This window comes from Psammomys obesus, unplaced genomic scaffold (genome assembly GCF_907164565.1).
Source record: "Psammomys obesus unplaced genomic scaffold, mPsaObe1.curated_primary_1811, whole genome shotgun sequence".
NCBI classification, from domain to species: Eukaryota; Metazoa; Chordata; class Mammalia; order Rodentia; family Muridae; genus Psammomys; species Psammomys obesus.
The window spans coordinates 13,526,226-13,552,700 of record NW_026596064.1 but is presented as its reverse complement, the minus strand read 5'-3'; the positions used below and the strand labels follow the sequence as shown (position 1 = coordinate 13,552,700).

At 46.4% G+C, this 26,475-nt stretch overlaps 1 protein-coding gene across 11 annotated transcripts in view; it reads left to right on the top strand.

The window, feature by feature from the left end:
• The window catches only part of Kalrn (kalirin RhoGEF kinase), a 575,471-nt gene that overhangs the window by 242,308 nt on the left and 306,688 nt on the right, over nt 1-26,475 (top strand). For all 11 annotated transcript variants that reach the window (XM_055624991.1, XM_055624990.1, XM_055625009.1 and 8 more), the window contains 3 exons: nt 8,469-8,660; nt 11,921-12,052; nt 13,979-14,209. In XM_055624991.1, coding sequence (XP_055480966.1) covers nt 8,469-8,660; nt 11,921-12,052; nt 13,979-14,209 — 555 coding nt within the window. The remainder of the gene's footprint in view (nt 1-8,468; nt 8,661-11,920; nt 12,053-13,978; nt 14,210-26,475) is intronic.

Below are 26,475 nucleotides of genomic sequence, written 5' to 3'. Positions count from 1 at the left end.
CCCTCAGCTCACGTGCATTTTTACACGTTCTGATCTACGGGGGCTGCCCGTTCGCTTCCAGGTCTGCGGGTGGCAGGAGGTTAATTTGTGTAAAATTCAGCCAGCGCTGACACATGCCTCTTCTTTGTGGTCTCCTGGAGTTGAACGAAGGGCATGAAATGGTCCGTGAAAACTGGCGTGTCAGATGAGATAATGTTCACTGAAGGCCTTAACCTGCAAAGCAGGACACGTGTGGGAAGTGTCAGTGTCATGTGCCAGCCTAGCCACGGACAACACCAGCCAGGGACCAAGTGGTGGACAGAGACTGATCAAAGGCATGCAAGTGAAACATTTGCAGATCAGATACTTGCAAGGAGTGAGAGGTCAGGGCCAAGTGGACTGATGGGAGGGTAATAGTAAAAGGTAAAAGTCAGAGTTGATGACACAGCTGGGAATAAGGGAGAATAAAAAAGATTTCCTTTAGCAGAGCCTTTTGCCTCTTGTCTCAAATGATCACCAGAGTCTGGCCTCTTGTCACCCTGCTCTAAGCCAGCATCAGTTTCTGCATCTCAGCCTCTACCACCTGCTTCTCTGCCCTAGCTACCCTGGTTCCCTGCTGTTTCCTGACTGATGATCTTTGCTCTGCTGCTTGCTCTACCAGGAGTCTCTCCAGATGGCCACATGCTTCCTTCTCTTACTCCCTCTAGAGACAAGCCCAGATACTGCTGCTTGAAAAGCCTGCCCTGGCTTTCTGTCTTTTGTAGCACTTCTCAAACCCTTATGCTCTATTCTTTTCGCAGTGTGTTTTACATGACTGAAATACATGCCCAGTAGATCCTCATCAGCTTATTCTTTGATGTGTCCTAAGGACGTGAAAGACCCATGGGCGTAAGAATTTTGCATCTTGGTTTCTCTTTGTGCCCTGCCTGATGGATGGATGGAGGGAGGGACAGATAATAAATACATAAGTGACACAGTTAAGATTTGAATAACAAAGCAAGCTATCAACTAAAGGGACCTTGAAATCATGGACTTCTTGTGTTCTATATAGACAGATTTCTGTTCCTCTGTAGCCTTGGGTTTGCTAATAGATAGTATCGCTTCAAGAAGGGAGAGGCTGGAAGAAATCCACCTGCTAGACCTCTCTGCCCGTTCTAGAAAGGGACTAATCTTCAAATTCCTGAGCAAGTCAAGAGTATAACAGAAAGGCTTCAAAGATAGAGGCGTTTCATTCTCTCTCCAGAGGCCCCGTTTCCTTGAGACGTAACCTTTGGAAGAAATATCGCTTTACCATGTTCACCATAGCCAGCCTGATTCTTTCACATTCAGGGCAAAGTAAAAAATATCATGGCGAAAGCAAGGAAGGACACTGGGTGCCAGCTGCAGCTCTCTGCTTCCTTGCTCATGTAGCCTTAGGCAGGGCATTCACAGCACCTCCTCTGTACCCTGAGGATAAGGGCCGTGCCTTTGCTGGAAATGTTGCAAGGGTAAAATGTGGTCTTGGTATTGCTTTTAGACACAACACTTAATATGGTGTTATGCTTGGCAAACGTCCACCTATTCTTGCTGTCAGGTCAGAAATGCTGTAAGGAATAACTTTGGCTTGGGACAGCCTCTCAGAGTTCCCGTCTGTGGAACTTCTCAAGCATTCAAGTGCATACCTGGCACCTGAGACAATGTGTTAAAAAGTGATGACTTGCTGCGGAAGGTAGCCCTCGGCTACTGCTATTTTTGCGGCCACAGACCACACTCTAGCCAGACCCTGTACAGGAAGGCCAAGGGATAAACAGAATGCTGATGAATGTGTTTACCTGAAGTTTCAGCTTCTGGGTTCAACATGAAAGACAGCCTAAAAATTACCTGAAGGGTGGTGGTGTTCTTAATCGCTTTCTCTGCCGGTGTCCTTGAATCTAACACCAGCTGTATCTACCTTTTTTAATCTTGCAGTGGTGTCTATCTATCCATCAAGACACACGAGTGACACACACACACACACACACATACACACACATACACACCTACCTCCATGAAGGCTTCTCTCGGTGCCAAGAAAAAGCAGAAGGGCGTTTCTCTTTTCCTTCAACCTGCTGTGGGTTTCTGTGGCCCTTTGACATATGGCCAGGCGATTGTTTTCATGGCTGTTTAATGGTTTGTGAAGCAATTGCTGGAGGAAACATCTCTACAACAAGCCAGGCCAGCGGGACTAAAGGATCTGTGGGCCAATCTTATCTTTGCTGAGCACTGGGCCGTCCCTCATCTTTCCTCTCTGTAGCTAGCAGTGACAGATGGCTTCCACCTGGACTGACCTACTGTTTGGCCTAACCAGACCAGATCATCATCCATTAGCTTCCCTATTTGCCCCCTAGTGGGCATGTGGTGGTTTGTGAGGGGACAGGGTAGGAGGTTCCGCTTAGAGCTCATTTCCTCCCTTGGCTGCTGCACTGTAGCTTCCAACACCATCAGTTCTGACTCCAGATGTTACCGGCCCGGTGCCCATATGCTTTGAGGTGGGATCAGCAGGTTTACATGGTAATGTTAAACTAATTAATCATAAGCTGCTGCTTTAGCAGCTCCAGGACCCAAAGCGGGCTTGGGATTGCAAAGATATAAATGATACCTATGATCTTGTTAGACTGGAGAGAGAGGGAAGGTTGGCTGACTTCTCAGGCAGCCTTGGTTTGTTTGGTAGAGCCTCATCGCTTTGGTACAATCTCTATTGTTTTACTGATACCGGACATGATTTCCAAAGCCACTGAAAGTCGTATGAGAGGATCTCCAAAAAAACCCTTCATAGCAATCTTTGAGTGTGACAAAATAAAAATATAAGTCGCAGGACACAAGAAAAAAAGTAGCAATAAAAAAGGGGGGTTAGCAGAGTGGGAGATGGTTCTGTCTCCTTTGGTCTCTTTGTGACTTTAAACACGCCACTCAACTGATTCAGTGAACATTAAAAATCAACTAGGTGAAGTCAAGAAGTGAAGTCAAGACCTGTGTCCGTTCTGTTTTTATTTTCTAAGTATGAAAGGATATTGCTACATGAGCTTGTCTTCTGAAAATCTTTATACTCCTTAGAGGAATAGTCGTTTAAACACGCCTGTTTGACCGTTTGCAAGCCGACTCCACTTTAAAAAAGAAAAGGCTTACTAAACTCAGAAAGATGGGGAAAATATGAGAAGTTTTAATGTTGACTATGCACAGCCTGGCCAGATCTATTTAATAACTTAAATAATTAAATAAACTTAGCTTCAATTAAAAATACTAAATCTGTTAAAATTCAAAACATCCCAGCGTGTTCAGAATGGAGAAGAAAGAAATCTCAAACAGCTTTCACTCCTCAGTGACAATGGGGGCTGGAGCGTGGCTCAGTTGCTCAAGCACTTGGCTAATCTATACAGAACTTTGTGTTCGCTCCCCAGCACCGAATAACAAAAGAATGAGCTGGATGAAAATAGGAGACTGCGCATAAATTCTGCTGGCTCTATAACCCAGACAGAGGTGATGTTAAGAAGGGGGATAACACAGTTATCCCTGATAATTAATGCATATGTTCTCTAATTAGGAATATATTTTAAACCAGCCTTTATAGGCCTAACAAAATTAGCAGGAACTACCTACCAACATGCGTAGCTGGTACAGAACTTCTCCGGCTCATAGTGCTCAGATGTGTCCCTTTGGAGAGGACAAAACAGTCTAACTATGGGTGCTCTGGATGTGGTAAGCACATGCCAATCAATGGAGCTGTCTCAAGAAGTCTGGTTCAAGACTCCGGGTCATCCGTTTTTCCAACTTAAGGAATGGAAGGGCACTGCATCAGAAGAACGTAGCTTAGACGGTATTATTTGCAGGGTCTGGATTCTCTGGTGCTGTCCTCTCTGTAAAACAGGCTTGCATTCTGACAGTTTGTTGGGGTGGCTGACATACTTTTTATTGCGCTTTTTACTGATACTTTGATTTGGTTGTCCAGGTTGGGGTTAATGCCAGCCTGGTGAAACTGGATGAGGGAAAGGATAATGCCATCCATCACATTAATGGTTATCAGGCAACTGACTGTGTGTTACTTCAGGTAACACACAGTATCTGATCAGAGTGGGGGCTGTGGCCACAGGGGTATGACGTTTGTCCCAGTTTTCAGAAGAGAAGTGAATGGGATTCAAAGGAGGCACACTCCTGGCAATGATCTCAAGCAACCAGCCACTGACACGGAGCTGAAGGTGATGAAAATCATAGCTTGTTTCCACTAGAACTGGTGTCTCCTCAGAGTCTACCACAAAACGAACACAATTCAGCTCTCAGGATCTTTGTCAGTAAGCATCTTTGCATGTTTTCACAGCCACTTTAGGTAAGGCAAGGGCAAAGTTCAAAGCGAGAGCCTTTTCTGTAGGGCTGAAAGCTCAAGTTTCTGCCAAGTAGTTCTTAGGAAAATGGCTGCTCTGTTGATTTCAGTGGTCACAGCAGATGACAAAGCTACAGGAGAAGGAGCTGTCCACCCTGTAATCTCCGATTAATGGCGTTGAGAATGAAACAAATGGAGAATTCCATAGGTAGCAAAAGGGAAGGGGGTGCCAATAGAGAAGGCTTGCAAGTCAGCAAGATTATTCCGGACTTATTTTTCCTTCTGGTGACCAAATGATGACAGAGGATGATAGATGATACAACAGACCATGAGGCAACTCGACTGCATTCTGTGGAATAGATTGTAGTTGTAGCTCACATTACACCACACTTTTAAAAGTGATGCCAACCATGATAATTATACTAATAGTAGTGCTAAGTGTATATGGAGAATTTAATAAATCCATTCTGAAGGATGTTAGAAGATACTCACCAGCTGGGCATGGTTACCACAGCCTATAGTCCTAGCACTTAGTGGGTAGAAGCAGGAGGATCAAGAGTTTGGTGTCAGCTTCTGCTACATCATGAGTTTGAGATCAGTATGTGCACAAAGACATCCCTCAAGCCAGCTATCAGACAAGTTGTTTATATCTTCTGGTTTGTGTGAAAAGCTCTGCTGGGGGAGAGGGTCTAAGGTGGAGAGAGGGTGTAAAGAGGTCAGGGACATTGGCCATGTAGAACATGAAGAACTCAGGAGATCTGGCTCCAGACTTGAGGTTCATAAGGCAAGGCAGTGAAGACCCAGGATATGGCCCGTGGACAGCAAGGCTGAGCCATGTACTTCTTGGGTAGGCAGCGCTGTTCCTGCCTCCTAGGCACTGCTCACCCAGGGATGAGAGATCTAAGTTCACTTGACTTATTTAACTTTAACTCCCTTATTTTGCAAGTAAGGAAACTGAGGCACCGAGGCATCATGACATCTTAAGGGAGTGTCGTTGCTGGAAGCAGAACTCATATGTAATTCTGTTTGTCCCAGTGACAGTGATGCCCTGACAGATAGACAGCTGTGCACATGCATTTGAGATGTCAAGAAAAAATAATGAGAGAGCCAGGCAGAGGGAAGAGAGTGGCGGGGACAGCTACAGCAGACCAAAGGCTAAATGAGCCATGATCTCCTTTCTTGCTGGCTGTGTCCCAAGGATGGACATGACTCTCAAATGTTCTTTAAAGGAGACAGAAGCACACAAAGGACTGACCACAGCCTCAGAAATGCCATTTATTTCTAATGAACCTCTTTATTTACTCACTAAGGCTATAAATAGTCTCCCTCTTTCTTTGTCAGTTTTGGAACTAGCCCCCACACACACACACACTCCTCCTTTCACATCCGGTTTGTGGCTGTCTTTGTACTGGAGTCGTTTTAGAACCTGCCTGTTTCCCTCTGGCTCTAGGTTAAGAATATGAAGAGCGTGATGAACTTGGCAGTGTAACTTGCCTGGGTACCCTGGAGTTCATTACAGGGAAGAAATGCGTGGTGACTCTCAACCACACAGTTATTTCATTGCTACTTCCTAACTGTAATCTTGCCACTGTTATGAATTATTATGTTAATATCTGTGTTTTCTGATGGTCTTAGGCCCCTGTGAAAGGGTCATTTGACACCGGGAAGGGTTGAGAACCACTACTGTGGGAACGGAGATTTAATTTTGCTTTAAACCATAGCCATTTGAAGATTTGTCTTACATGGTGACCCCTGAGCTGTAGAATAGGCGGGCAGGAATTGTGTCCCACTCTTTGATCTCTTGTGCCCCCTAACACAGAGCCTGCCCCACTCTCTATAAATATTTGAGCGAGTGACAAGCTGCTAACAGTCTCCTGAGGTGGCCACAGTGGGACATCTGCACTAGCTAGAAAGTTTGTTCTCTGTGTTCCCTGGGTGGGAGGAGAATGGAAACACACGAGGTGGCAAAGGTGGTGAATGTCTCATTCTTCCAGCTTTTCCTGTACCCTGCATGGCCAAAGCCGAGTGCCAGGCTTTCCTCCAGCCCAGGAAAATGGAGTACTGTGGAGAGATCTATGTAAATAGGAGGAGAGGAACCTTCAGGGATGGGAACCCGGTCGGGGGGATAGCTCTGTGGAGCATTGTCAGTGTTCCGTCTACTTCCCCACAGGTACCCTGAGCATGAATTGCAGATGATTGCGGTCCAGACAGTAGCTCCTCTCTGGACTATAGTTGGCCTGTGGGAGGTCAGGTTGCAAATGCCAGAGTTACTCTAAGAGGGACCTTTAACCACTGAGCTTTGGGGCTTAGTGTGCCGAGAGCTCAGAGCCTACACCTGCCAGCAGGATCACTAGGAGGTGCATTTTATAGTTTCTTCAAAGGTCTCCAGGGAGACAGCACCCAGCTCCCAGCTGCTCATAGCGCCGACCCATTGATAAATACGCCCTTTATCCATCCCACTCACGACTCTTTTTCTCACTCTCCTTCCTGGGAGAGAACGCAAGCCAAGTATTTCCCCCAAAATCTCACCCAAGGTCTGTCTTGTGATGATGAACCCATATAAAAAAACAACGACAGAAGCAAGAAATTTGGGAGGACTTCATTGTTATCCCCTAGGAGAGAAAAACTATTAAATCTGGCACCTCCTTTTCTTCTTCTTTCCCTCTTCTATTTCAAAGTGCATTGTTGTTGCTTTTTCTGGAAGTTCTATTATAAATAGTTTAGTTTTTCAGTGAATTTGTGTTCCAACTCAGAAAACAGTGCCAGTAATGATCCCTGGTCCTGAAAGAGTGGTTGTTTACATCGCCATTCTTGCCCTCTTAAGGAAATGCACTATGTGTGGAAGGAAGGGCTCATGCCATGCTAAAAACAGAGATGGTGCACGGGGGGGGGGGGGGGGGGCGCATTAAACACCAGAATGGATCTGTGCTCACCGTACCTCACTTAACCTTTTAAACTTCCACAGAGACCTTTTCAATGAAGAGAAACCTTATCAACGTGGCCCAGGTTTAGGATGGAGTGTGTGGAGGCTGAGGACAGCTGAGATGAATGGGGACGGTGGAGGGAAAACAAGGGAGCTTCCATTAAGCCTCCCCGAGTGTTAATGAACTACAGCACGGCTCACGGAGCCCAGGGAAAATGCTGCCCCGTGTTCCTGGAAGAATATCTATCATCATCTGAGAAGATTTGTAGCGAAGAGGGAGAGTGCGAATCACCTGGCTCCTTCCTCCGGGCATCTTGTGTGCCGAGGGCCTCCCCAAGGATGCCACATTACACGGCTGCTTTGATAGACAAATTAATAGGGGGAAGCAGTTAAAAAATAATCAGAGTCACCGCTGCGCCGGGATGGTGGGCTTTCTCTTCGGTCTTGTTCCTTCCTGGAGAGCTTTTTGCCGGCCTTGTGGGAAACAACACACAAGTTCGTGAGGTTTTTACTAGGCAAGCAAAAAACGGTAATGGATGTAAACAAAACACAGCGTGAAAAGGAAGAGCGGGTCAGGGAAGTTCCTGTGGGTGTACTGAGGGGCACCTATTGGCGCCTTTCAGAATCACTAGGGAAATGTTCCCCAGTCACACGGGGAGAAGAAGGATCTTACTTTTGGGGGTGGAAATAATATTGTGGCCTCCAAAGAACATCCTGGCTACTGGCTCATGCCTCAGGTCTTTTGGCAGAGAATGAGAAAGACAGGGGGTGGGAAGGACTTTTTGGCTGGTGATGGGAAGCTGTTTAATTACCGTCTGTCTTTACCCCTTCTGCCATGTTGTAGGGGACAGTTATGTCTTGCGTACGGCTCTCTCCAGAGTAAGAGAGATGTCTCTGCTTCCTTCAGCTTGTACCATGCATGGTCCACCGCTTCCAAAGGGTACTCCACTCCATTGAGAGCAGCTTCATTGACCTGATGATTCCATAGGAGTGCACACAGACTGACTGCTCGCATGCGTGTTACAGTCTGGGCTGGTTCTCAGGTTGAAATGTCTCAGCTCTGTAAGGACTTCCCTTGGGACTATTACAGATACAGAGGCCTATCCCGGCCTCTCTCGGGCTTTCGGTTCCCGGTGGTCTCCTTCTCCGTATACCCTTCTCCCAGCAATGCCCAATGGATGGGCTACCTTCTCAGTCTGTCCCTCTAAGTGTTTCCTCTGCTTTGCCTCCTAGAACGCCTATGTCAACATCAACCGCATCATGTCTGTCGCTTCCCGCCTCTCAGAGGCCGGCCATTACGCCTCCCAGCAAATCAAGCAGATCTCCACGCAACTAGACCAGGAGTGGAAGAGCTTCGCTGCGGCCCTGGACGAACGCAGCACCATCCTGGCCATGTCTGCTGTGTTCCACCAGAAGGCAGAGCAGGTAAGACCCGGAGTCTCTGTGGCGGGTGGTGACAGTGGGAGGCATGTAGGACCAGGGCACCAGGACATGGCAGGGTAGGAAAACACACATCCATGGTATCCACAGGGAACCCTAAGAGCCCACTGCATAGCTTTGGCAGTAAACCTCGGTCTGCCCTATGTATACAAGGAACATTGGTAACTTATGGCTTTACTTTTTGCATAAACAGGAGAGGACTTAAAAGACTGTATTCTGCTTGCAAGTGGTGTGTGTGTGTGTGTGTGTGTGTGTGCTCTGAACAGAGACAAAAGGGCTGAGTGCTGAGAGTAAAGTAATTTTACATGAAACATTTGTTAGGTATTTGCTGTGGATAATAATAAGTTAGTAATAATGCAGTGAGTGGACATAATGGTCACTCTTACTACATGCAATAGCTATTTGAGCCCATTTTACAAAGAGGAACACTGAAACTCCAGGCACATGAACTGAGAACCTGTCAGGTCCTGGTTTTAACCAGCTTCTGGAAAATTAGTTGTTAATTTTTTTTTTCAGAAATTTTGTGTTAATTGTTCAGCATTGATGCATGTTAAACTCATCACCTCCTGGTTACCATATCTTATTACACTCTATGTTCTTGGAGATATTTTTACATTTTCTATGATGGAAATACTACAGAGTTCTATACTCCTGGCCGTCGCTTCTTACTTCCCATTCAGTGATATCACGTTGGTAGGCTAAAACGTTAAAATGTAGGAATTTCACACCATGGAAGCCATCAAATGCTGCAAATAAGGACTTGATGGTCTACTGTAGAACCGTAAGCAAATGGAAATATCTATGTTTTAAAATACACTTAAAAATGCATCTTGTCCGTAACTGCTGCACGTAAAATCTAGGAATAATCTTCCAGTATTCATTCTCACATCCCTGAGGGGCAAGCTTTGTCTTATTTCTTAATTTAAGCAAAAATATCACAGTGCTTTGCTGGACCCACTTGTCCAGCTTGTCACTTCTTACCAACCGTAGATTGACTGTGGGTACAAGAGTTTATCAGAGGCACCCATGAGAGTGGATTGGCTACATGAAAGCGCAACACACGGCACTTGTATAAGTTACACCGGAGGTGGCATAGCCTTTATATCAATAAAATTTATAATGTGCTTATGTGTATGGACTGATTGTTAAAACACTTTCTCGCACCCACTGCTAAAAGCATACCATCTCTGGGCTGCTGAAGCTTCAAGCCAGAAGCCTCTGGCTTGAACATTAACTGCCTATGGTTTTCTGCATTTCTTCCGAGGTGTTCTGTTTAGGTAACTCCCAGGTCGAGGAGTTTCAGACACATGGTCATATCTTAAATCCCTCCCTCCAACCAGTCTAACATGGGATCCTTGATGCAGTCTTGACGTTGAGGCCAGACATGAGGGCTCTGTCCTCAGACCCCTCCCTGTTAGCCTTCAGACATTCCGAGCCCCTGTCCTCTTCTCCAGTTTGAGCCTAATCATCAGTCTCCCGGGATGTTGGGAGGAGACGGACTTCGATAGATGGGCCATGCAGGCTGTCTGATGTGCTTACAACTGGGAGGCATTACTACCATGGGCATTTGCCACACACACTGACCCAGCATCCTTTTATTTTTTATTTTTTTCAAGCTGTGTTTATTTCCATCTGTAGCTGTCCTGCACTCTGCAATGAATGCTTGCTATGAATCAAGGCATGGCCCTACATGAGAGGTGCCTCAGCACATCTTTTCTTTGTTCTAAGTACGGCCTGGCTCCCTTATAGGATCCCTAGAACATTGATGTCCAGACTGTTCTCTCCTCAGCTCTATCATTTGCTCACTTTATTCCGGATTTATCTACTTCGAAAGGAAGACTCGGTCCTTCCCTCTGTCTCCGGCTTCCTTGCTTTAGGCTGACCGCCATGTGGGACCTGCTACAGGACTTCTGTGAGAGAAACCTGGAAATCCCTCCATCCCCATGTGGCACAAGAATGCCAAGCTGCTCCCAGGTTTCTCTGTGAAGTTCCCTACAGGTGGAGCAATAACCCAGCAGGAAGCTTCCCAGCATGTCCTACCTGACACTGGATAGTACCTGGCAGTCTTCCACAACTGCCAAGAGAAACCTCAAGACATACAGAGTGTAAAACTGAGAGTAGCAGCCAACAGGCCAGGGGCTAAGAACTGACAGGCACCAGGATGAGCAAGTCACATATTTACAGAAGAAAACACGGAGCCAGACTGAAAGGAACTAGAAAGGCTAAAGTGGTTTGTTTTCTGACTTGGATTGGTTTGGCTCCGAAACAAGTTTATTTGGATCTATTTTAGTGCAGGCTCCTCAGGTATTACCAGTCCTTCAGGGAAACTCATAAACCGTGTGTCTCTGTAGCTGGGAAGAAAAAAAAACAGAACAAATTCAAGACCATTTTTTAAGCGTTTATTTAGGCGGCTCTTTATTGTCCCCCTATGGGCTGTTCTAGGTAATGAGATAAGAAGGTATTTAGGCAATTAATTTAAATGGAGCTGTGCATCCAGGCGATCGACTCACAGACAGTACCATTCCAGACTGTTGGGTGAAGAATTATTTCCATTTTAAAGGTGTAATTTTTCCACCCAATAAATCAGAGGGGTTTTTAGAAAGCTCACCCTTTATGCAAGGGGACCCATCATTTTCCACAGTTGTTAATTTTAATTTTTGAATGATTTGATGTCCGCTAAGGTCTGTCTATACATCACATCCCAGGAGCTGATGCCACCAAAGAAGCAGCATGGCCTTCCCTACTATACCTCAGGGACAGGGCTCAACAGTCTGTCCTGTTGAATCTTAACCTGTATACCTTATAGGAGTCTCTGCAAGGCCCCACAGGCTGCTAGTGATATCCTTGGGGTGTCCTGTGCTTGTCCCCGTAATCCCGTGTACATAGGCGGCACAAGCCAGCAAACTCTCACTGCGTTTCATTCAGCCCCTCTCATATGCCCGAATGTGTAGGGAGTGCTCGTTTTCTATGGGCTGTGTGGTGGCCTGCGCTTTGGAGACGTTGGAGGACAGAGCCTATTGAACATCCCAGATGACTGGCCCTGCCCCGTTCTTTGTAGAAACTAGACCTTCCAAATGTCTCTCTGGCAGAACATTTTAGTAGGGGTTAGGCCAGCCTCCTGAAGGTGTCCCTGAAACACGGACACTTCTCGGCATTGTTCCCAAGGTGTCTGGCCCTCCCTACTGTTTAACTTTCTCACCCTCCGCCCCGTGTCCCACGCTCACCCGCCTGGCATCTCTTTCCAGTTTCTGTCAGGAGTGGAGGCCTGGTGCAAGATGTGCAGCGAAGGCGGCCTTCCGTCTGAGATGCAGGACCTGGAGCTGGCAATCCACCACCACCAGTCCTTGTATGAGCAGGTGACCCAGGCCTACACAGAGGTAAGAGCCAAAGGGACAACCACAGGGTCTACGTGTGTCGGATGAGGGTTCTAGGATGTAGCATGTGGAATAATGGAATAATCTTGGTTGGACGGTAAGAAAAGGAAGTTTTCTTCTTTCGGATCCTTAGGAACCTTGACCTGGGAGCTCTAGGACTTGGCCCACTGTCTTCACCACCCAGCCCTGAGCATAGTATCAAGATACAGTATTTGTTCAGAGTTCCCCATGGAGAACTGTCCTGGCCTTAGGCTTAGGATGTCATCTCTTCACATCTCTGGAGGGTGTCGTGTCTGCCGTATCTATGAGTTGCACATCCCTTAACAATAAATGAGGACGTAGGGATGGCAGGGCCACTGGATGATGATGCTTTCCTCTTTCGCCTTTAGCCTAACTCTACGACATCACTTCTTTTACCCCAACAGTTTTTGACACTCATAAGAAGCGCATAGCTGCTTCCGTGTCCCAGAGTTCCACATAAGACTGAGGAAAAGAAAGGGGAAGTTCCAAGGCTGGGAACAGCTCCTGGCTCATCATTTAGAGGCTAGGGAGACACACCTCCCTCATTCTACCTTTCCAGTAGGAGAAGAAGGCCATTTCAACACCACACCTGCTTCAACGTTGATTCTAGTCAACTGTCACATTCATCAGTTTTCCAGTATCTGCTGTTTCAAGAGGGAGGGGCACATATTCAGGGGGAGCTCTGCCAGGGACCGCAGGGCCAGTGTCGTTGATCCTACCATGCCACTTTTTCGAATGAGCAATGCCTCTGATTGTGGCACGGGTCCAGGGACAGGAATGACGGGGGTGCAAGCCCACCGCCACCAGTACTGAGGGTGAAGTTGGAGAGAACATGAGTGGTGTGTCTACAGTCTTAAGGCCCTTACCCTACCCTGCAAAGCAGTTACATAGAAGGAGGTAAAAGAACCAGTAATGATCAAAGAAAGAAATTGGGGAGGTGGGGTTATTCCATTTTTATTTAGAGAAAAGTCTTTCATCAGTCTTAAGCAGGCTACTTCTGTAGAGAGATGGCTCAGCGGTTAAAAGCACTTGGCTGCTCTTCCAGAGGTCCTGTGTTCAAGTCCCAGCAACCACATGGTGGCTCATAACCATCTATATTGAGATCTGGTGCCTTCTTCTGGCATGTAGGTGTACAGGCAGATAGAGCATCCATAAACATAAAATAAACAGAAAAATATTTAAAGAACAGAAAAGAAAATGGTAGCCAATGCTGTGTGCTGCGTCCCGTGCACTCTGTATGTGCTAACCCGTTTAATACCCACCACCACTCTGTGACGTGAGTACCTTTATCATTCCCCCTTTACAGACAAGGGTGCCGAGGACCGCTGCATCCTTAATACATCTACAAGCTTGGGGACAGGCAGAGAAAGCTGAGGAAGAAAAGGGAGAGATTTAGGGTGGCGGTCCAGGGGGCTTTCTTTCTGACATGAACCTCTGCCAGTTGATGTAGCCAGAGAGCCACTCAGAATCCTCAGAGAGCCACTCAGAATCCTCAGAGAGCATCTATGGTGTGGCAGGCCCTGTTGTGGACACTGGGGAAAAGGTCAAGAAAGAAGAAGGCAGACTCCCTGCCCACGTGCAGTCAGCTGTACTTGAAGATGGGAGAGAGGATTTCACACACAACCGGGTAGCCATCCCTCAGCATCTCTCTCCCTCTCGCCTGGATGTTCTGTTCTACTCTGGCCTGTAGATGACATGGTGTGTGGCTATAGACACAGTGTGTGGCCGTAGACATAGCATGTGGCCGGCACACTCCTTGGTGGTGATGAGCCCGTGAGGCAGAGGGCATCAAGCCTCATCAGAAAACCCCGGGCAGATGTTCCTTGCCTGTCTCTGACCCTGCCTGCTTCTGCTCTCCCTCGGGCTGGGCTCTTGACCTGAACGCTCCTTCTCCCCCCTCCCCCGCAGGTCAGCCAGGACGGCAAAGCCCTGCTGGATGTCCTGCAGCGTCCCCTGAGTCCTGGCAACTCTGAGTCCCTCACGGCCACAGCCAACTACTCCAAGGCGGTACACCAGGTGCTGGACGTGGTGCACGAGGTGCTGCACCACCAGCGGCGGCTCGAGAGCATCTGGCAGCACCGCAAAGTGCGGCTTCACCAGCGGCTGCAGCTGTGCGTCTTCCAGCAGGATGTGCAGCAGGTAAGGGGCTCTGTGCGCCACCCCACCCCCACCCCCAACACCCTATCACAGCCTCCATCTCACTGGGTACACTGGGCGCACATCTTGGGGTAGCAAGGGCTGTCAATCGCTGAGCATCCACGATCGGTCTTGACTTATTCTGCTTGTCCCTGCTCGTAGGTAATAATGAAATGATTGGTTTTACTGTAATAAGACAGCCATGCCACAAATGCCCGTTTAGAGGAAATTATCCATCCTTTTCCCCTTATATTTTCTGTCTCTCTGTCTTTGGGGACCCTGGGAGCTTTGCCCCAGAGGACTCATACACTGAGTAAGGGGAGCTGAGTAGGCTCTGGACCCAAGATCAAGGCCAAGGTTATCTCCTTCTGACTTTTTTGGGAAGGGAGGATGAGACACTTGCACACAAACACCTGTTGTCAGGCACCTGTAGCCATGGCTGCTGAGGAGCTTCAGTATTCTACACAGGAAGTGCCAGTTCACGCTCCTCCCATTCTCCACTGCTATTGCGTGAGTACAGTCCAGCATGAGAGAGTGAGAACCTGGGCACATGTCTTCACAGCTCCTGTTGATAAGAGCCTGGCACTTGCTGCCCAAGGTGGACAGGAAGGATACGAGGCATCTTTACCATCGTTACACGTTCTGGGAGACAGGGAAATTGGCATGAGTACAGAGACCTTCCAGCTTGCTCTTTCTTCTTGGGCTCCTCCAGTTCCTTTGTGGTACTCCTTCCTGACTGACATTTGATGAAGTCATCAGAAAGAAGCTCAGTCCCCAGGGGTGAGCGCGGCTGACGTGCCAGTCAGCTCTGAGACCTGGGGCTGGCAGGAAGGGAGAAGCAGATGAGTTAGCTGCCTGCTCGTGCCATCTGGAGCTGTCCAGACAAATTCATCACCCCAAGCTTAGAGCTCAGGGAAGCTGTCTGGTCTGCACGTGAGACAGATGAGTGGGGTGCCAGCCTCACACAGACAGGAGAGGGGTATAGCCTCTTCCATAAAACTCTCTGTGACTTGCCAAGGTGATGTTGGCCACCAACGCAAGTGGGATAGTGGGCTCCTCCTCTGCCTCCTGCTGTGACACAGACAGGCCTCTGGAGAGCCGCAGAACAGCTATGAGGATGGAAGCGTGTCACACCCGGGTTCTTGTGATCTGTCAGACTGTCTTGCGGCCACATGGCATCTATACTAAAAGAGAGAAAGATGTAATAAAAATGCATCTACAACATCTTAAAAATAAGCATCTCAGTTTATCATATTGCTGTCACCGTGAAAAGCAGACAGAAGATTGGGAGGTGGGTGTGAGAGGGCTTAGGTATTTCTTGAGCACCAAATCCCCAGAATGGTCAACTCCACCATTCTTTCTAGGGTATGTAAATGTGACTTTTGAGAGCATAACTATTTACTCATCATCCCTCTTGCTTTATCGTTTGCTCTCCCATTTATTCTCTGTACATGTAGATATGCATGTAGCTGGGAGAAATGAGGCTGAGCAAATCTGTTGGTGGGTCTCACCTGCCTACCTGACACCCAGTCGGTCAATAGTGCCTGGCAGTTATCTGAACTGTGTTTCAGCAGACAGCTGAACTCAGATGCTTGAGGGTCAGAGTGACGAGTGCACTCTTCTGTCTCTTGACCGCCAGGCTTGCGTGAGCCTGTCCTAGTTTGGGAGAGACTGCACAAGCTATTTCCCTGTTTCAGCCCAGTGTGGAAATATGTGCCTGTAATCCTTGCACTTGAGATGAGGAATTTAGGGTCATCTTAGGCTACACAGTGAGTGCAAGGCCAGCTTGAGCTATCTGAGCCTGGGTCTCAAAAAAAAAAAAAAAGAATAAAGAAATCTTGATAACTACTCATGGTTAAATTCCATTTAAAAACTGCATGCCTCGCTCATTCTGGTCTCCTTAAAAGCAGAGATTAGGAGTCCTTTCTTTCTGACATCTCCACAGCTTTTAGCTGTGTTTTAGGGAGCTGGGCTTCTCTGTATGTTTGATGAGCTGACGGGGAGTTATTAGAAGACCCCCTCCACCTGCTTTTGTCAAGTGAATACTAGTTCTCCTTCCCCCATGCAGTAGTTGTCTTCTTGGTGAGTAGCTGTTCCTAGCCTACGAGGGCTGTGATACGATAGCTTGAGGTTCTTTGTGTTCATGGCCCAGGCTGAGGACACAGGGACATAATCTTGATGCTCACGCATGCCACAATGCTCACTGATTATTCAACAAATCCAGGACTCTTCCACGGGTCCAGAACTGAACTAAATACTGGCGAGATACCTTGTCAGTTAGTCAGAATGAGACAAGAAAATACACAGAACAGCTCTACCAGAGCACACAAGTCAATATGCAGGATAATCCGGTATTCGTGGTCCAGTTTCAGGTAAAGGTGTGAGTGGTCAGGATCGGTGTCTGAGAAGAGGAGAGTGCTCTGAACCCTTTGCAGTCTGGACCCAAGATGGCTGAGCACACTGGGGATCCAGAGATATTTTCTCAGTAGCCTGCATGAAAGGGTCATATGCAGGGATCATCAGCCAGGGCAGTGCAGAATGGTGGACACAGCACTGGCTCAGAAGCCAGAAAATTCTGGTCTGAACATGTCTGATCTCTGTGACCAGCAGAACATAGACAAATCAGTCCATCTCATAATGCTTCCAGGGTGTTTGTTTGTTTGTTTGTTTGTTTGTTTGTTTGTTTGTTTCTCCCACCTCTAAGTCAGGACTGATCACAACAGTACCTTTCTCCTGACAGAGTATGCAAACTCCGTGTATTCCTGGCACCTAGTCACTTTCTCCATGATCCTCGGGTGCCCCCTGGTGCCTGTGCTGTTAGGAAACCCCCCCATACCAGCATCTGCTGTGTGGGTTGGCTGAGGAATCCATTTCATTCGGTGATTAAACCTCAAAGCTCCCAATGCCTGAAAGCACGGCCAGTTGAGGGAAATGGGTCCCAGAGATGTAAAGACATAACCACACAGCTAGGTTATGGTAGTGCCAGGACCAGAAAGTAGATCCTCTGTTCCACGTCCCAGGTGTCCTAGAAGAAGCCTCTGGAGAGACACAGGAAGACAGAAAATAAGAGCAGAGGAGGCAGAAAGATTCACATTGTTCAGGGGAAGACAGACCACATGCATCAGGCAGAGACAGACATAGACAGGCAATGAGAAAAAAAAAAAAGAGGGAAGCAGACGTAAAAAAATGGAAGCCATTACTATGGGCATAGCTGGAGGGGAAGGTAAAACAAAGATGTAAAATGGAGAGACAGACAGAAGAAAGAGACAGAGACCCCTAATGGGATGATGGAGAGCAAGCCAACCTCTGCCTGTCTGCCATCTTGCTTCATTGACATTTTTAAGTCAGATCTTTTCCAGGTAGGAATAAGTTGTCCTTTAGGGCTTGAAATAAGTGTGAGGCAGAGCTATGTTAGCCAAGGATGTCAGTGTCAGAGATCCCGTTGAAGCACTTTTTTCTAGAACTAGCCTGACTGCCTTCCCTGCGTCCCAACTGGTGTGTTCTCCGCTTTCTTTGTTCCTGCTGGGTTGGAAGAATGCAGGGAACTTGATTTAAAGGTAAAACTGAAAGTTGGATTCATTAAATGAAGAAAGAGAAGAACGCCTGCTATACAGTCAGTGTGGAATATTCTTCAGTGCCTTTTTTTTTTTTCATCTTAGGGTAGAACAGCATTGGGAAACCGCCATAAAAGCACTCCATGACAGGATCAGCCATTTCTCCACCTTGAACCTTTTATGGTACCGTAACTCCTCTGGCTTCCCATGTATGCAAAAGGCTGGTTCCAAACCCACGTAGACCTATTATGGTTGGGAAGAACAAGGAGTAACTGGGTGTTTACTCTTTCTGAGAGAAGTAAATTGCTTGTGCATTTTCTTCATCAGAGAAACTCTTTTCAGAGCACTCCAGAAGGTCATCTCTTTCTGCCTCCCTTCCTTCGTTGCTTGCTTTTTGTTTTGTTGGATGACTCTATAAAGTATTTTGTAATGTCTATTGTATGCAAGTCTCTGTGCTAGAGACTTGGAGGTCTAGCTCTAGTTTGAGGGCCCTGCTCCTGAGAGAAGACATATGCACCTTAGGACTTCCTAGTGATACACAGCTGTCTTGGTTCTGGCCAGAAAGCAAAAGAAATAGGAGATGGTGGAGTCCAGCATAGAGTTCCCTCTGGTGTGTGGGGGTGAGAGTTGCAATGGTTCTTGGTGCCTAGGCAGGGAACTTGGAACAGTGTTCTTAGGAAGGTCAGAATGCAGACAGGTAAGGTACAGGCAGAGCAGAGACAGAAAGTCTGGCTGAGTGGCCACTGCTGACTGGACAAAGATGGATGTGTCCACTGTGGTGTTAAGGAGGGTATTAGCACCTTTGAGATTCCTATGGCTTCCCTTAAAAAGAATATCGTGTTTAAGCAGCCCACTCCTATAAGCTGACAGGGGAGCGGCAGCAAGATTTACCCTGCTTGGTGACAATGTTCTGGTACAATTAGAACCGGACTTCCTGAGCTGCACCGGGACCTTCCTGCATTGATTTTCCTGGTGCTTCATGTGGAAAATTGTAGATTTTAATTTGTTGATTTTGTTTGCCAAAAAACAAATGCCTGAAAGACAGTTGAGAGTATTTTTTAAATTACAGATAATCAGTCATGTATTAACTGTAGTGACTCTAGCTCCTTAATCAGACTAAATCAGTTTGGCCATTGAGTAATCCAATTAACAATATTATGTAATGAAAAGTGAGCATTGCAGGTTGCCTTGAGGATGATCAGCAATAAGAAGAGGAGGGAGAGGAGGAAACTAAGAAGGAGGAGGAAGAGCAAAGGGAAGAAGAGGAGGAGGGGATCCAAAATATGAATCTAGAAACAAACTTTTCCTACAGAAGGAAAGATTAAAGTCTAAGAATAAAAGGATTGTGCACACAATCAGATCTTAGAATATACACGTGAGGAGCCAATCAGGTCTGAGAGAACACACGTGAGGAGCCAGCTTCAAGATTTGAAATAGACTACTTTTTGTGGTAAGAACGTTGAAAAGAGGGTCAAACATCAAAGAAAAGATTAGTTCCAACTCTTGAGACTAAATTGTCTATAAAAGGTACATTGTTCAGAGCTCAGGATTCACCGTCTGCGTGAGGAAATATGATTGGACATCTTATCCTTTCACTTGCCTTTTCCTATTTAAGCTCCCAACACCGTGAGGCAGGTGGCAGTTTGGTCTCCATCTTTCTGAGGAGGAAGTTGAGGGGTAGAAAGGTTATGCGAACTCACTTCTGACCCAGCACCTGACACTGGATCATAGCCTCAACCCAAGTCTACCTGACATGAGGGCTTTTGCTCCTAGCCTCTCTCTACACTGCAGCACTTTGCTGGGGGGTTAGGGGGACACTAAGACACAGCCCTGGGCCAAGGGGGTTATCATTGTGCCACTGATCAAAGAGCACTGGTAGGGGACTTGGTTCCACGGGATGAGATTTTTCCAATGTTATGTAGCCACTGACAGCCCAAGATTGATCCTCTATGCCACAAGAAAAGTCGCACTCAGGCCCTGCCACTTCTCCATGTGTCCCATCATTTAAGAATTGACCTCTATGAGACAAATTACCCTAGTCTCGTTTTTTAAAGTCAGTGATGTTCGCTCAGCCTTGCTGACGCTGTTCTGTGTAGCATATATTTGAATAATACCCACTTGCCTGTGGCAGTAATTAGCCGTTTAAAATTCCCCACTTAAATCTTTAATGGTGATAATCCACTCATTCAGATATTTTCAAGTATAAAGTGCATGACTCTTTGGGCAGAATGAAAACCCAGCCTCCACTGGGAGGCTTAGCTGAATAGGGCCAAAGGAAGGAGGAGGGAGCAGAGTTGCTTTATGATTGGAGGGAGTACAGGGTGATACTTCCATCTCTCTGTGCCCTCACCTCATCGGACATGCTCCATCTTTTTCCCCAAGAAGGAGCGAGGCAGTGGGTGCCCCTTCTCTCTACCATTCCTTGGACTCTGCAGGTTAGAGGCTGGTGACCTTCACATTCATACTTTTCTCTGGGACTTTCATGGTTCTCTTGAAATCTCTTCCTCTGGATCTCTATTTTCCATCCTCCACCTACCCTGCCTTCTACACCCTTCTTTCCATCTGCCTTAATTCCCTCCCCACCACAACTTTCCCCCAAGGTGTGTGTGTGTGTGTGTGTATGTGTGTGTGTGTGTGTGTGTGTGTGTCTGTCTGTCTGTCTGTCTTAGTGAAAACTCTATCTGACTGAAAGGTGAACCTCCAAAGATGAAGCCCTTACAAGGAAGGTTCATCACTTCCCTGTTCTCTGTGGGAAGCTGGTTGGAATGTGGGAGACGATGAGAAGAGGAAGTTTCTTCATAGGGAGTTACTGGCCCTTTTAGACTTCCTGGATGCCCGGTTTGCAGCATCTTTAATGTTTTCAGTATGTTTTTAATTATGTCCATGAGTAAAGAAAGTCTTCAGGGTTGCCTCGTGGGCCCAGCAAATCCTTGGGCCTTGACGTGCTAATTCTAGAGCACTGAGCACCAGACTGAATGAAGGATTCCTGTTGCTGCTAATAGGGAACTGTGGGAGGATTCTGAGCAGAGGAGAAACAAGCTCAGAGTGAGCTTAGGGAATCTGAATATAGGAGTAATTTAAGTGGGCTGGGGTAGAGTAGGGAACACAGGGACACAGTAATGGAGTGGGGCGAGCATGAGCGAGGATGACTAGACTCTATCAGTCTGAGAGCGTCTGTGTAAAAAATACTAAAAAGTACTGTCCATTTTTTATAGAAACAAAGGTGGTGTCGGATGTACATATGGAACTGTGTTCCTCAAAATTTGGTCCCTGGCCCTTGGCATTAAAGTCGTCTAAGTAGAGTGAGTGTGTTTTTCACGCACCCTGTGGGAGCCATTTTCATACTTTTTGATTCAGAATCTGGGGGCGAGCAGTGCCTATATTTTAAGAGAACCCCAGATGATTGTGAAGTTCAGTGCCTCTGACAACGGCATCAAGGCTTAGTGAGAAGAAGGGGGGAGGTCTGTCAGGAGGAAGAGCGGCAACTCTCAGCGGAAAGACAGGGACCGAATACCCACTAACGAGCATCAGCTCAGCCCACCCAGAAAAATGATGGCTTCTCTAGCCATGGCAAGACAGTTATTTTAATCACACTTGTTCCAAAGAGGGAACAAAAACCAAAGTGAGTTACTGGTAATTGAGCACTTGAAGTGATGCCTGCCTGCTCTCTAGTCACAGCCTGACTGGTGTTTGTGGTCCTGGCCGTCCCCCTTTGGAAACGGTGCTCAGTGTACTGTTCCAATTGGCAGGAATAATGATTTGATAGACTCTCCCGGGGGCTCTTGCACACCGTGTGTACTTGAGCCTTTAACAACAAAATGTGTTCCAGATGCCTGCTGGTGCATAATCACTTCAGAATGATAGCTTTCTGAATCGGCGGGGCGGGGTGCTGGGGCACTGACGCACAGGAGCTGGGAGGAAGGAATTCGTTGGAGCACTAGAAGCATCAGATGCCCTGCTTGTTTTTACCATGCACCAGTTTAGTGGAGGCCTGTTTTTTGATAGGGTTATTTATCAGAGAAAAGCGCATAAAAGAATCACAGGGTTGGGATCCATATTTGGTTGTAAAAGGCCCCCATCTTCTTTTATGTTTTTTTCCCTTACCTCTTATCATACAGGAAGTGCCAAAAACACGTTTCTTTTAGTGCACTTGGTCATTTATTTAGCATTTGAGAACACAACAGCGAACTAAACAAAGCCCTTACCCACATGGAGTTCAGACTGTGGGTGGAAACTAAAACAGGGCTTAAACCAAACAAACATGTATGTATTGCACAGTCACAGTGGATGTTTGTGGGAGCATAGAGCTGAATAAAAAAGCCATGGGGTGGGTTTGAGAAGAGGGTCCAGGTGTGTAGAAAATGGCAACAAAGTCCTTGCTACCAAGATTACCTTCCATTAGTTCAGTTGTGTACATCGCTACTGATCAATAGTTTCCTTCAAAGGGACCTTCCCCTTTTCCTTGGCGACTAGAAAGGACTGCCTCCTGCCTTGAAGAACATTTCATCTTGATTGTATGTTAGATAGAATAAACACAATTAGACAGAAGGAAAGGGGTGATTAAGAAACCATGCATAATTGGCTCACAAATCTGGTTCAGGATGTGAACAGCTCTTAGAAAAGGCTGTTGTGAATCAATAAATGGGACCTCATGAAACTGAAAAGCTTCTGTAAAGCAAAGGACACCGTCATCAAAACAAAACGACTGTCTACAGATTGGGAAAGAATCTTCACTAACCCTTTATCTGACAGAGGACTAATATCCAGTATATATAAAGAACTAAAGAAGCTGAAAAGCAGCAAACCAAGTAATCCAATTAAAAAATGGGGAACAGAGCTAAACAGAGAATTCTCGACAGAGGAATATCGAATGGCAGAGAAGCACTTAAAGAAATGCTCAACCTCATTAGCCATCAGGGAAATGCAAATCAAAACAACCCTGAGATTTCACCTTACACCCATCAGAATGGCCAAGATGAAAAACTCAAGGGACAACACATGCTGGAGAGGTTGTAGAGAAAGGGGAACCCTCCTCCACTGCTGGTGGGAATGTAAACTGGTACAACCACTCTGGAAATCTATCTGGCGCTTTCTAAGACAATTAGGAATAGTGCTTCCTCAAGACCCAGCTATACCACTGCTAGGTATATACCCAAACTTTGCCCTCAAGTACACAAAAGGGATACTTGCTCAACCATGTTTATAGCACCTTTATTTGTAATAGCCAGAACCTGGAAACAACCCAGATGTCCATCAACGGAGGAATGGGTACAGAAATTGTGGTATTTTTACACGATGGAATACTACTCAGCAATCAAAAAGGAGGAAATCATGAAATTTGTAGGCAAATGGTGAGATCTAGAAAAGATCATTCTGAGTGAAATACCCCAGAAGGAGAAAGACAAACACGGTATATACTCACTTATATAGACCTATAAGATATGACAAACATAATGAAATCTATACACCTAAAAAAGATAATCAAGAGAGCGGACATGGGGTAAGATGATCAATCCTTGTTTAGAAAGACAGATGGGATGTGCATTGAACGTATGACAGGAGTCTACTGAGCGCATCTGAAAGACTCTAACTAGCAGTGTTTTCAAAGCAGATACAAAGACTCATGACCAAACCTTCTGCAGAGTACAGGGAATCATATGAAAGAAGGGGAGTTAGTATGATGGGGAAAGGATAGGAGCTCCACAAGGACCAAATATATCCGGGCACAGGGTCTTTTCAGAGACTGACATTCAACCAAGGACCATGTATGGATATAACCTAGAAACTCTGCTCAGATGTAGCCTGTGGTAGCTCAGTAACCAATTGGTTTCCCATAGTGAGGGGAACAAGGACTATTTCTAACAGGAACTCAATGACTGGCTCTTTGACCTCCCCACCCCCCAAGGGAGGAGCAGACCTGTTAGGCCACAGAGGAGGGCTTCGCAGCCAGTCCTGAAGATACCTGATAAAACCAGATCGGATGAATGGAGAGGAGGTCCACCCCCATCAGTGGACTTGGAAAGGGGCACGGTGGAGATGAGGGAGGGAGGGTGGGATTGGGAGGGAATGAGGGAGGGGGACACGGCTGGGATACAGAGTTAATAAAATGTAACTGATAAGAAAAAAATAAAATTAAATATAAAAAAAAAGAAAGAAAAGGCTGTTGTGGACAAGCACTTATTTTTGGTCGAAATGTCAGGGCAGGAGAATGGAGCAAGAGTTTCACAAGTTGTTATTAGACTGTCTTACTGCCCAAGTCCAAGCAGCTCCAGTGACTGACCAAAATCAGGCCTGTCCAGAATGGGGTGGCTCAGCAGTGAGGGCAGAAGCCTCAGCTACAGACGTGTGTGGCAACTAGGCCATAACTATCCATCAGCCATTCCCTAAGCAGGAGGTACAGGCAGAGATGCTGCGTGGTGTAGAAAGAGGAGGATGGGGTTCAGGGTGGAAACCCCATATTCCTTTCGTTACCTGCCAAGTGGGGCCGTGCCAGGATAGGGAGACACAAAGCAGCATCTTTGAATGCAGACTATGAACAGTGGGGATTTGGAGGAGGAAAAACATCCACCCCCAAAGGTCTGTGCTGGAGGGATCAGTTTGAATTCAGTTCAGTTGGACACAACCACTCTGTGTTGTGTGCTGGGCTGGGCCATGCCTTGGAATTATGAAAGACAAGTCTATGGGCCATAATTATGGAAGGGTTTTTTTTTTTTCCTATGTGTATTTTTTTTAACTTTTGTTCATACAGAATAACGGGCTTTATGATGACATTTTCACACCTGTGTGTCCTCATACTTTGTTCTAATGAGTAATTGTGGTTTGATCAGAATGAAGGGATTGCATGTCGTAGGACATGTCTAATAATCCCAGGACTTGGGAGGTGGAGCACAAAGATCCAGATTTAAGGGCAGCCTTAAGTAGATCTTGAGTTTGAGGCCAGCCTGGCAACGTGACACATTGTCTCAAAAGAAAAAAAAAAAAAAAAGTCATAGGAAGTCAGGAGCCACCTTCCCCTGGATAGGTTATTAACCGTGGCAGTGGTTTTTAACCGTAGTTTAAGGTGAGACTAGGAGGCAGCCTGGGGTGTGAGAACCTGGAGGAGGATGGCATAGACAGCTCAAGTGAAGGAAACCACTCTGAGGAATGAGACTCCAGAGAGGAGGATTTGGAAAGATGAGGCAGAAATGCACTAGCCAGTGGAGAGTGAAGAGGGCCAGTCACAGATTTGTGGGCTTTGTGTATTGGGTTAACGGGCCACTCAGACCTACACCACACTGAAGAGTCCTGTCTTCAGTGTGAATGAATATGGGCATCCCTCCCATTTAAGTTTAAGGCTGTGTTCTCAAAATGGAGTTAGTATAACCTATTTATTTTTATTTTTTTTAAATGGGGCCTCATACATTAACAATTTAAGCATCTATTTTTAACCCTTAGTATATAAATTGCATCTTTGAAACCAAAGGCCCAGCTTGCCACATCAGATTGACAGTTGTCCCACTCAAGTTCAGGGTCACAACGGTCACTGCCATCTACAAACGAGCCCGAGCGTATGTGCAGAGATAGATTCTAAATCTGCTTCTCTGCTGGCCTGCCTCTGCCGGGGGTTGTTCTGAGGCTGGCCCTCAAGATCTGGCTACACCTATCCCTGTTTTGTAAACCTGCCTAAGTCATTATACCTGATTGGTTAATTAGAGGCCTCATGAGGCAGGTGTGTCTAAGGTTCCAGGGCTTTTGAGGAGAGGGAATCTTGGGAAATCGACAGACAGGAAAAGAGGAGGAAGGAGGATGCCAGGATGGGTTAGTGTAGATTTAAACACACACACACACACACACACACACACACGAGCAGAGAGGAAGGACTCCAATAATATCGTGAAAAGGCCCAGATGAAGAATATAGGCAAGTAGCATGGGATTATGGATGTAAGGTAGACCAGATGAGGAGATTAAGGAGGATGGCATTGGATGGGGGCTGGGAGATGGATGGTAAGGTTATGGAGCCAGCGTAGGTGAAATATCTGCCCAGCCCTAGGTAAATAAGGCAATTATAAAATCTAACAGGTGTCTGTGTCTCATTATAGTGGGGTTAGATAATACCACCATGATAATTTCAGAACTAATAATAAACACTGTATCACTCAACATTCTTTTGTTTTTTTTTAAATTTACTACACCATGCCTCACTCCTTTGACTTTGTCCAGTGACTGCCTCTCCCTTCTGTCCACCATCAGGTTGTGACCTTGGTGGCTGGCCTTTCTGCTTTCTCTTCTGTCACCACCACCTTCATCTACAAGATCCCTGCAGTTATTTTTCCAAATCTAAGTCTCTATCAGCCTTGTCCGAATTTCTACTCTTGTCTCATTTCCCCACCTCTTCTCTCACTTCCCTCCAGCTGGTTTTCCATAATCAGAAGAGCAGCTTTTGCACAGGGATCTGAGGGTGTCTCTCCCCTTTATCAGAATAGTTGCCACAACCTTCCATTCAGCGCACCAGACAGAGCCCATTGCAGTTTTGTTCAGATTTCTCTGGACCTGTTTCCTATTCACTTCCTGCTTGAGCACACATGTGTCTTTTCCATTTCTTAGTTAAGTCTTATTGTCCCTTGAATCACAGTTTCTTCAGTTGTGTCTTCTACACCAGAAGATCTCTCCTCCTCCTCTTATATTCTGCTGGTGATGATTACCTCTGTAGTGGCTGTTTTCTTCCCTAAGTTTT